Raw genomic sequence first — 12880 nt, 5'->3', positions numbered from 1 at the left:
TTTACAACTACAACAATAAAGGTAAATAATTGTACACTGATATTTCATAATCGTAAACTATGATTGATTGATTAATTGTTAGATTGACACAAAAGTTGAGAAACTGAGTTTATAGGTTATGTCATACTATTGACAAATGTTGATAGTGTTAAGTAAATTATTAGTTTAAATCACTCTGCAATCAATCGTAATTCAGTCGATTGAGAAGAAACAGCGCGTATTGCTAGTCAAACATTTAAAATAACAAATTATAACCTCTAACCTGTCATAACAGTGCGACCAAACAAACGAACTAAACCGACCAATCACCACGCGCGAAGTTAGAATTTAACTGTGTTTAGCAAGAATTTCAAATTCCAATTTTAGTAAATGTTTTATTCAACTTTACCATTTACAATAACAAATTTTAATTAATTTCAAATTATGTACAATGTTTTAGTAAACAAAATATATTTCTATAGTTAAAATTTGTGCAATTCTTATTTTCATTCAATTCCTTGTTCCTATTGTGCAATTTAATAATATTCATATCAATAAATATTCTACCGAGAAAAAGACGTTGTCACGTAAAATCTTCGCCCGTAAAACCGACTTTACAGGCAACCATAATTTTTTTTGATACAACTTAACAGTGAGAAAATGAGTATAAGAACTCACCATGTTAATAACAGTTTTAAAATTGATCCTAAAACACAGAATATAGCAACATCACTAAAAGCACTGTTACACTTACAGGAGAACAGACTTACCTCTATCATGTACCACCTATGCTGAGTTAGTGATAAGCTAAAACATCTGTTTCTAATACGAAATATTGCAAAGCTATTTTCTTTTAAATTACATTCCAGAAAAAAAAAACCTTTGCCACTATGTAAATTACGCTAAAAAGATATTAAATTCCTAAATAATTTGAATGAATAAAATGTTATCCAAACCATTTACCATTTAAGGAAAAATGATCTTTTATGAAAAAAATGTGTATTTTGACAAAATTTATTTAAAGATAGTTTTGTTCCTTCATATATAAATTTTACAATAAATTAAATCCACATAAATTACGATGTTAATTACGATTCACAAGCTAAATTATGCCAACTTAATTTTTTTCTGTAACTCATTCTTTATCATATTTCGGCCATCGTTAGCGTAAATTCCAAAACAGTGTCCTGATAAGGAAATTATTTTATTGCCTTATAAGGAAAAATAAAACAGAAAATTTGAAAGAAAGTATAAGGGTATAAAATAAAAATATAAATTTTAGCGAATGTGTGAGTTTTAGCGAAGCCTATCGTACGTGGAGCTGGAAAAGTTTCATTTCTGTAGAAATTGTGCATGTCTTTTTTTCTATATGAGAACACTGGGTTTAACGATGAAGCTTGTCACTACATGGGATTTGGCTGAGCGTTAGCGACTATTTTTACATTGGTCTTATTCGTTGATGGGTAACCATGATGTTAACAAGATAAAGATGAATAAATATTTACTTAGTAAAAAACTCAATACACACATACGAGATTCAAACATGTGCCATATTAACGCATATAGCATAACTATGCCATTATATACAACACCAATATTTTATTTATTTTACTATGTAGAATTTTATTATTTAACCACTTTAATGAAAAAAATGTAATGAAAAAAATTTTGAATATATCTGTTGGCAAGATATGTCGAGAACAATTTAATATGGAGACTTGAAATTTACCATGAAACGTCGTTTCTTCTACAAGAAAGAGTTCTGTGATGCGTAAAATTGTGGGTAAACTTATTTTATGTATGATTTTTGTCTGTCTAACTGTCCGCAGGATATCTTGAGAGTGACTTGAGATAAAGATTTGAAATTTTAAATGCAGCCTCAATGAAGTCTGTTACGTGGTGTAGCGTGCTCCTGCCTTGTTGAGCTAGGTCGAACATATTATGAAGATAAAATGTGATTAGATTACTAAAGAAAAAATCGCTAATTGATAATGTCATTGCGATTCTACTGAAAGAAGCTTATATGGCACTCGAACGTCATATAAGATATACTCTTACGAGACCTCAGTTTTATCTTAGTCCTTTTGTTTTCCTGACAGCTCCACAAGACGTTTTTCTTCCAAATGTAAAATTAAGTGTTAAATGTTAACATTTTCAAACAAGAAACGGTAGTTGGTGACTACAGGCTTTAAACGGATTTGTATGGACAGGAAAATATGCCAAAGATGTTACTTTAAAAAAAATTAGATAAAGTTTTATCAAACTAAAAATATAGGTCTACGAAAGTAAGTCTCTTTATTTTATTTTCAGACTTGATATGAAGAAAATTGTTGATTCATGTTATGGAATACATATCATACTTCAAGAGGAATCATATAAAAGTACAGGTTACCATGACTTCTAATAAATCATTCCTTTAACTCCTTCTGTGCCTTTTCAGAATGTTCCTTCCTATACCCGAAAAGACGAAAGAACTAAGTTATTGCACATAGACTTAATGGATTTTTAATCAAAGCAATGAAGGGAGGATTTCCAACGATCACCGTTTATACTGTAATGAAATTTCGCACAATGGAAATAGTTTACCTTTCCTATTAAATATGTTATTAAACTTATATGTGGATGAACAACAATGTTGATTAATATGATGATAATATGATAATAAACACAAAGGTTTGTTTAAAACAGTTGATATAGCTCTAAACTTTGCTCTTAGTAAAGTTTAGTTGTATGTTGGACTAATCTAGTACAATCACTCGCTGCAATCTATTAGTGAACTTTATAAAGCAGATTGAGCACTACTAGTTTAGAACAATAACTTATTTAATATTTTAATTATATTGTTATAAATCATAATGTATGTTTCAATAGTTTTGATGGAACGTTTATATTATGTTTGAAGTAAATACATACATAATAAAAGTAAAATAACCTCCCATCTCAAATTTGTAAATGATAAACGTAAATTTATTTCCAACTACTTTAAGTATTATTAAAGTTGTATTTAAAAAATGTTTGAGTGAAACGTATGTACACTAAATTTGGTACGTGACAATCCTCATTGTCTGACCGTAATACGGTGCTGCTTACAAAAGTCACTATACTATACTAGGCATTAAAAAAATCGTAAGGCCACTACTTCATAATTTTTTAGATATGAGTAAAATGCAAAATATTCTAAAACCGAAAAAACAAAAACTTATTGAGCTTATTATTTAAATATTTAGATTTTATATTCATTATTACCCTTTACGTCTTCAGTCTAGACTTTGCGTAAACTTTACGTATTGACAACAACGGTTCTACGGAACAAAAGTTTAAAATCTAAAAAATATGGCTTATAAAGCTTAAACCTTACAGGTATGGTATAATATATCATATTCTAATTTAAGGCTTGTCTTAATAATTTTAGGACTAAAGTTTTATTATTTAAATAATTATCTTATTCATTCTTTGTTTCAGGATTTTGTCTACAACACAGAGATGACGTTTAACCTGCTGGCGGGGTAAATAAGACAAAACTTGTAACCAATAAACTTTCATACTTTTTATACATTTTTTAAAATAATTTAAAAATTGGACTGTTATTGTTTACTTTCATCCTAATAAACGACAAAGTTACTATTGGATTTCAAAATTTGACAAATACAAAACAGTAGTTTAAGCTCTCAGTGGTGAAACATGCTAATATAAAAATTAACTTAGAATTGATGTTTCTACCTCTAAAACAGGCACTAATGCATCAATTTAGAAAACAATTTCAAAAACTCACTGTGACAGTGGTGTTGCTGAGTACGATATGCTGAGTACGATATGCCTTGTAGCCAAAGGTCGCTGAGTGATCTTGTAATACTGGGCCTAGAGAAAAATTTTGAATTTCGGGAATCACTGAGAATAAAACATGGCCAAAGTTCTAAAGCGATATGAATGAACAAGCATCCATGAACTCCCGAAAGTCACGAAACCCCTTCCAATAATATTAGCTTATATTCAAAACATTTTAAACATAGATTTAATTTTTTATTAAATCAAACACTAGAACAAACTACTCATTGTACTTTATTAATGATATCTTTATGACATTTAAATTCGCTATTGTTAGTGGAGAGTTTTATGAACTAGTTGTTTAGTATTTTTCTCAATAAACACTCGCAATTGAAAACATTGAAATAATTAGGATATTAATTTAACGACTTCAATTGAAAAATATAAATTGTATATGACCAATAAATTTGAATGATCTAAATCCTTTTTATATATGTACAAAAGGTATATAAATATCATATTATTGTGTTATCACATTACTCTAACAAATCTAATAATGATTTTCAGTTACTATACACTGAACATCATGACACTTTACTATAATCAAACTGATAAAATAGATTGTACTGGTTGCGGGTGCATAAGTTATCAGTTAAGTTTTAAATATATATGAAAACTGGACGTTTAAATGTTACCATTTAGTCTTAATTATGCTCAAGTAACAGTTTCTCATATTTGACTAGTAGTACCGCGTAAAAAATAAAGAATGAAACTGGTGGCGGGTCACGTGAAAGTTCCAGAAATAATCACATACTTTGAGGAGAAATGCACGCAGCATAGTTCGTTCTTTTTACATATTTATAAATCTATGCTTTTTCGGTGGTTTATAGTCTGTTTCTGGAACTCAGTTGCTCTAAAATATCCTATTTTGTTTGAAACACTCGTACACATCATCATACGCACCATTCTCTCCATTAAATCCTAATGACAAAATATGTAAATCGCATTGTCATGTTATGCTGGACATACTCTCGTTTCCTAACGGACTCTTCTGGTAGCCACGTAGCTATAATATTGATCAATAAACCGTTAGGGGTCAACACTTAAAGAGTAACCCCCCGACTCTGGCCTACTCCTCCATGCACTAAATAAGTGTGAAAATTATGAAGAATGAAGTTTATTCCTGAAAGGATAACGGGATTAAAGACACTTACCTTCTGTATGTATTAAAACCTGAAACAGGATGTTTCGATTCTATTTGAATGTAAAACTTTATAAAACGAGCATACAACGGACGTTAAACATCGTTAAGTTGAGCATAATACCAGATAAGATGGTTTTTAAAACCATTTATATTAAAACAGTTCTATATAGCACTTTATTCAGAAGACCTTTTTAAGCTTAGAGTTACTGCAAATATTGGTAATCTTGTTTCTCTTTAATGTTTATTTAATTTGACTCTGAAGGAAGACTTTGAAGTATGTCGTGTTCGTGGTGGTCATCATACTTGCGGATATCGCCGGTCTTTGGATATACTTCAGGTTGATGTCACCGGATGTCAGCTCACAACTGGATCCGCCGGATGTGACGCAGCCACCTCTTCCCTCCAACAGCACCTTCGGCATCTATTCCAAGGCGGCAGTTGTCAGTTCAGGAGCACCTTGTGCTGCCTTTGGCAGGTCAGTCAGGAACTCTCTCATATTTTCTGTCGATAATTCAGAAAACTGAGTTAATATTTCAAAAAATCCAAAGCATTTTGATTAGAAATATAAAAAGAATCGTAATAATATTATTGTAAACTGAGAAAAAAATTTCAGTTACATTTATTGAATACAATTAAATATTTATAAAAACTTGTAAATTACTCTTGTTATCTTAGACTTTTGTTTAAAGCCATTCATGATTCAAATGAAGTAATTTTATTATTGTAAGTATTGAAAAAAGAATAAAACATTTGATACAGATGATGAGACCAAGAGACTACTGATGGATGATGAATCAATGATTACTCCATTGCGTAACAGTTTATGGAGTAGTAGAGTTTTGAGTGGATGAGGATTCATTGGAGGGTTAATCTGGCCATCTAAAACCTATGCGATCAACACATGAAACTGCCTCTGCAGCGTCCATTCTTAATTTTTCTTTGTATACAGAACAGAGGATGGTCTGTAGTAGGGAGAAGCTGAAGGTAGCAGAGTGGGTGCGGTCATATCAGTTCTGTGGTGTGATGGAGGCAATGGGAGTTGGAGGAGGGTTCATCATGACCTTCTATAACAGCACTAAGAAACAAGCCTATTCCTATGTGTTTCGTGAGACTGCCTCGGCAGCGACATTCGTAGCATGCACAGGACTGAGGATGGATTGTTGTAGGCAGATGCTGGAAGAAGGAGGCAGTGCTGTGGACGCGGCCATAGCTGTACTGTTGTGTGACGGTGTTTGTGTGATGGAGGCGATGGGAGTTGGAGGAGGGTTCATCATGACCTTCTATAACCGCACTAAAAAGCAGGCCTATTCCATCGTGGCCCGTGAGACTGCCCCAGCAAATGCCACTGTGGACATGTACGTAGCCGATCCTTCACTCTCCACATTTGGTAAGTCTGCTGGTGCCATAAGAATGTTTTTAAATCTGAAATTAAAATTCTGACTTGTCCGCCGTCAGTCATACATTTTTAACTAGATGAATAGTGACTAAAAATTAGTTTTATGGCAATATATTTAATTAACTCCTTCTCTTTCCCCGTCAACCTTTTTTTTCTTTGAATTAGTTTTATTAACATGTCAATAAAATTATAACCGATGGATTTAATAAAAAACTCCAAATTTCAACATTAAGTTAAAAATTACATTTAAAAATGTTTCTTTTTACTATTGCAGTTGCATTTAAAACCTTACTTTATTTTATGGATGTCCTAAGGACAGATAGACTGACGGGAAACCATAAAAACACAAACCATTAAAATGACGAACCATAAAACTCAAACTCCTGTAGAAATATTGTACAATTTAAAGTCTAGATATGATATGTTTCTTGACATATCTTACCAAATAATAAATTCACATTTTATTAATTTGGGTTTAGTACAAGTGATTAAATAATTTTAATCTATCCATCAAATGATAATAAAGGTATGGTTGTGTACGGATAGCTAGGCTACGAGTGTTTATAGGTCATACTCGTATATTTGAAAGTCTTCAGTGTGTATTGAGTTTTATATGATAATATTATCTCGTTACCATCACAGTTATTCATAGGAGCAATTAAAAATGTTCGCTAATGCTCAGCCAAACCCCAACGAGTAGCATGCGCCATTATCGAACTCAGTGATCCTCGTATATAAATGAAGCGTCAAGCACAATTCAAGTTTATAGGTCAATTCGTTTCCGAGATATCGTGCAAACAGATATACAGGACAGAAATGCCCCATGTTCGAAATTTCTCCAGCCTCACGTTCGTTAAAGCTTAGTGACTATTTTTAGAGGTTTCTGAATGAATTGAAGTGGGATGAAAATATGCCATTAAATTCATCTGTTCCGTTTGTTAGAGTTGCCATATTTTTTACGTTTGGTATGAAGTATTTTTTACGCAAGCTATTTTGATTGCATTTATTTATAATCATTCACACATATTAATTAATTGAAGAAGAGATACTTCTTCAAACTGGTTTGGTGATAGCTTTATTTAGTTACATTCTACAAAGATTGCGTTAATATTTTATTAACTGAACTTAAACGAAGACTATTCCTTGAAGAGCTGGAAAATTCTAATTTGTCAGTCTTAGTGTGTGTTCTTATGATTAAGTTGAATTTCTCTGTTGTATTGCCTGTCTGTCGCAAGACATCTCGAACATGGAATGAGCAATAAGACTTGGTAGAACTTTGCTTGGAACCTCAGCAAAGCCTTGAGTACGACACGCGGTGTGGCGTACTCCTACTTTTATTTATTTTATTTTTTTTAATAAAAGGAGAGACCGATCCCCTTTTAAGCCTTATTCTGTCCGTCCTCATGGGCCACTGGCCCGTGCGGGGATCTTATCAAACTGAATAAGGAGGAGAGTCGATACAGTACAAGGTTGATGGTACTGATAAAAAGTGCAACGGTCATAGACAGGATTTGAACGTGCGCTATCTCTAACTCAGACCCAAAGTCCAACGACTTAGACCGCTCAGCCATCGGCACTCCCAGCCGATGCTGCGATGGAGCGCTGTATTGCTTTTTGAGAATAAGCTTATATTTTTTCTGATCTAGCATATATCTTTTTGTTGTAGATGGAGCTTATATTGGTACTGATAACTTATTTACATTAAAAAATTAAACCAATATTTAACACTTTTATTATTTTGTGAGGCCTTTCGATATCAAAGATATCTTCTTCAGACACATCACTTTTTGTATTTACTTTTGTGATGTGTCTGAAGAAGATATCTTTGATATCGAAAGGCCTCACAAAATAATAAAAGTGTTAAATATTGGTTTAATGTTTTAATGTAAATAAGTCATATATCTTTTTACAAACTATGATCTTAAACGTGGATTGAGCTATTTAATGTTGTAATAAATGTTGTAAGATACCACCTTGGAATACAAGATTTAAAATAAAGCGAAGGATTAGAGTATCAATAACACTATCGCTCTTATATCTGATAGGTCTAAATGATTAATATCCGAATGGAAATTTTTCCTTGTTTTCACGTTAGCATGCAAACTTTTTTTTCTGGTTTGTACACTTTCACCTTTTTACCAGGACCCTTGGCAGCAGGGATCCCAGGGGAGTTAAAGGGGTACCAAGAAGCCCACGGAATGTTCGGTAAACTTGCCTGGAGTAGACTCTTTGAACCAACAATCCAACTGTGCCAGACAGGCGTCCCAGTCAGCAAAAGTTTGGCCTTCCAGTTCCAGCTTACAGAGGATAAGATACGAGCCAGCCCCTCCGCGTCGTAAGTTTTTTTAGAGTTTATTGCTGCTGTTATAAATATCTGTTATGGATTAGAATTGAGGAAACATATTTTGAGAAGTAATCACATCTCTTTATCAAAGGACAAATAATTAAATTCTTTTTGCCATCTCTTGGATAAATCACGGAAAGTTATTCAATAATTAGTTCCATATTAGTATTTCAATTTTGTTGTTTGCATAGTATTTCAAGCAGTGACGAAGACTGCCACTGATCCCAATCTCATACTGATGTATCACCCTGCCTCTGAAACTAAAGCGTAAATAGCCAGTTCCTCAATGCGTTAAATTGCAAAGACAATTAGCATAATCCCACATCTGACATTAAAAAAATGCAACTGTCCGCTCTTCCAAGCCTTTAAATTTGAGAGACATATTTATTTTGCGTATCAAAATGCACCATGACAAGTGGTCGGGACATTCATGTGTATGAAATAAGAGGCAGAGGAAGGAGTTCGTTCTTTCAACAAGTTGCCAGAATCAGTTAAAATGCCTCCACGCATTGTGCGCTTGAAACGTTTTTCACATCCCAAGAGTTTTATAGTGCTAACGAGTTTACGGCATCCAACTGGGTGACTGTCAATCAGTATACTAACAGCTGGTACTGGAAATGGAACAATTGGGAAGAAAGAATTTGGTATAAATGAGAGTACTGTATGGTTGACTAGGGTTTCGATGTAGTGTGGATTTCTAAATTTCAAATAGTACTTTGACGATTGCTTTACATTTTATGATCATCTGGAAAAATAAGATATTTAATTTGATTGCTTTGATATATTTTTTAAATATATGACGAAGAAAATAGTACACATACGCTGAAGAAATTAGCCATCTATTTTGTCTAATGAAAAATAAACCTTCAAGGGCGGTTTTGTTGAACTCTACGGGAGGCCGGCTACCCAAGGAGGGAGACAAGATCAAGCTGCCACTCCTAGCACAGACTCTCAGTGTGATAGCAAACAGTCCCAAGAAGGCAGATGAGTTGTACAACGGCAGTCTGACCAAACAGTTCGTGAAGGATATCCAGGCGGAGGGCGGCATCATCACCGAGCAGGACATGAATAACTACGCGTAAGTCATTGTATATACCTAAGATTCAGTGTCATACCATATACTTTGTTGTGTCCAAAATAGCAAAGATACATCAGTAAATTTGCTGTAAGTAAATGTCGTAGTGAGTAAACCAATAGTTTTTAATTTAGAAAACTTGTTTGGTGACAACATGTATAGCTAGAGTCAAATGTATTTTTAATTATATTTTACTTTCATATTATGGCTATTAAAAAGTCTTTAATTCAAAGCAAATCTTTGGTTAGGCCTAATAATAAAAAAATAAATATGTGCCATCCTATTCGTTACAAAACAAAATAATGTTGACTCTAGAATATTTTGCGCCACCCTCTTTTTTGATACATGTTATGTTCTCACTGGAAACACGTTTTAAAGGATTTAATGCAGAGTTAATACTCAAAAATAACAAATGGTTCAAGTAGTATTAATATGAATAAGCAAGTAAAGAAGACATATAATTACTTTGTTTTGAAAGTACGAGACAGCCCGTGTTTTGTTTTAATAAGCCGCTGTGATAGTGGTGCATACGTAGAGCATGAGAATTCGTAAAATGTGTGTGTATATATATGATTATCATTAATTTATATTAATATGTTGGCCTTTTTCTACACACACACACACACACACACACACACACACACACACACACACACACACACACACACACACACACACACACACACACACACACACACACACACACACACACACACACACACACACACACACACACACACACACACACACACACACACACACACACACACACACACACACACACACACACACACACACACACACACACACACACACACACACACACACACACACACACACACACACACACACACACACACACACACACACACACACACACACACACACACACACACACACACACACACACACACACACACACACACACACACACACACACACACACACACACACACACACATATATATCTTCTGTAATAACAATCGGCTTTAATACTCTTCAGAGAAGTTTAAAGCTTAAATAAAAACAGAAAATCCAGTGCTCATGTTTTAATTTTGGAGTTCTCAGAAGCCTTCATCAGAAACGTACTGAATTAATAAAACATAAACAGAACGCAAACAAGAATTAAAAACATAACCAATATAGAATTTTAACAAATAAATACCATAAACAACAAGATTCCAATCACCTGTATGTTGAATGGTTGTAAATGTTTATATATAACTAAAAATCTTTATAAGAAACAAAATAAATTAATCATCTTAGGTTCAACCCATCTGGTTGCTTTTATTTTAAAATTAATTGATGTGCGATTTCAAAATTTCTTTAATTTATTAGATTAGTATTTTTATTGGGATTTGGCTGTAAATGGTAAATTCCTTTTAGGCCGAAACAATTTTATAATTTATTTTGATTGTGTTGAATCGAGAAGAGGAATAAGCTATTTAGGTTTACCTCTCACTATTTAAGTTATAACTAAGTTATAATTTATAGGACAATTATGGTGTGCATTTCAAAACGATATATATATATATATATATGTATATGTATAATTATTTTTTATTTATATAGGTTGAGAAGAGCAATCCTTCCAGAGTGAACGAGAAAAAGTTTTGAAAACTGTAATAACATCTAGATGACTGCATTGTTCTTATCGTAGAGTGTCTGAGCCTCAACAAATGGCGTAACAAAAATGATATGTACAGGGTGCGAACAAAGGACCCTCCTATCAACGCCTCCCTCAGCGGGAACCTGACTCTCTACACTGCACCCCTCCCTGGCTCCGGAGTCCTGGTAGCCTTCATGTTACGCTTGCTGGACAACTTCGTCCAGCTCGGAGACTCGGACCTGGAGCGATCTCAGCTCATGATAGAGACATTCAAGCACGCCTATGGTCGCCGCACAGATCTCGGTGACCCGTACTTCGTGAATAAGACTCTTCTGGACAGCGTAAGTACCACAAAGACGAATTGTTTAATTACTTAGCTGATGTAGAAGTAGCTATAATACTTAAGCTGAAACATGTCAAAATATGTTGAAGAAATCAGTTTTAATGAATTTAAATGAGATGATCCAGTCATTTTGCTAGCCCCAGTGGACCCTAGGAGGAATGAATGAATGAAGGAATGAAAATAGTTTATTTTCCCAAAAATAGTACACTGAAACACATATAAATATATACCTAAACACGTATTGCAACAAACCTATCCACATACATACAATGTCTGAAGCCATGTACAAGAGCGTAACAATACGGATGAGCAATGTACGAACTATACCTTATGGATATACAAGACACACGACTTTAATTGAAATCGCGTAAAAGGTTTCGCTGAGGTTACATGCAAAATTAAACTCTAGCTCATTTATTTCCTGAAATGTTTAGTGGTCAGACGGACAGACAACCATTAAAAATGAAATTTTACCATCCCTTCGACAGACAAAAGAGTAACTGTGTCACCTTACTGTGTGGTAGGCTTGAATAACAGCGTAAAATTTCATGGTTGAATATCCAACTTCGTAGAACTAATTTTAATATTTTTCAATGCTAATTTATTCAGTTTTATGCAAAATGTCCAAGTAGTCCATACATTAGATCCATTCAGAGATGTATTGCAAAATGATGCATTCAAATTATTTGTAAATATTTTGTGTTTAATAGCAGAGTATAAATAATAAATTTCTACACACCAAGTCTTCGTTACAGTCTAATACAAATTTAGAAAAATATTCGTTGTTTTGCAAAAGCAATTTCTTGATTTAAATCGGTACAAAACTTACGGTAGAAATAATTTTTAAATACTGTGTCATGCAATCTTTGTGTAATAATCTTGTAAAGCTTCATTGTATACTATGTCCCAATTAACGACTTTCAATTTCTCTTCAAATAAATTATAATCAACTTGAAGATTATCATTATTCGACTTGTTAGTTCAAGTATTTACATTAAGTGATTGGTTGTAAACATGTCCGAAAATAAAATGGGATGTAATACCATGATCAAAAACTGCACTTTTAAAGGAATTGTTATTACTGCTTATAATAAAAATGTGATCCATACAAGTTTTAGAAGTATCAGTAATTCTAGTAGGGGTGTGTATTAATGACATGAAACCA

General features: G+C 33.2%; 1 protein-coding gene across 2 annotated transcripts in view; it reads left to right on the top strand.

The window, feature by feature from the left end:
• The window catches only part of LOC124363018 (scoloptoxin SSD14-like), a 30635-nt gene that overhangs the window by 8608 nt on the left and 9147 nt on the right, over window positions 1-12880 (top strand). For both annotated transcript variants that reach the window (XM_046818076.1, XM_046818077.1), the window contains exons 2-7: window positions 3442-3485; window positions 5211-5423; window positions 6115-6335; window positions 8487-8679; window positions 9560-9766; window positions 11470-11713. In XM_046818076.1, coding sequence (XP_046674032.1) covers window positions 3463-3485; window positions 5211-5423; window positions 6115-6335; window positions 8487-8679; window positions 9560-9766; window positions 11470-11713 — 1101 coding nt within the window. In that variant the 5' untranslated portion in view covers window positions 3442-3462. The remainder of the gene's footprint in view (window positions 1-3441; window positions 3486-5210; window positions 5424-6114; window positions 6336-8486; window positions 8680-9559; window positions 9767-11469; window positions 11714-12880) is intronic.

This window comes from Homalodisca vitripennis, chromosome 5 (genome assembly GCF_021130785.1).
Source record: "Homalodisca vitripennis isolate AUS2020 chromosome 5, UT_GWSS_2.1, whole genome shotgun sequence".
Taxonomy (NCBI): domain Eukaryota; kingdom Metazoa; phylum Arthropoda; class Insecta; order Hemiptera; family Cicadellidae; genus Homalodisca; species Homalodisca vitripennis.
Note: the sequence above shows the minus strand (reverse complement) of the source record. Positions and strands in the feature narration are given on the sequence as shown.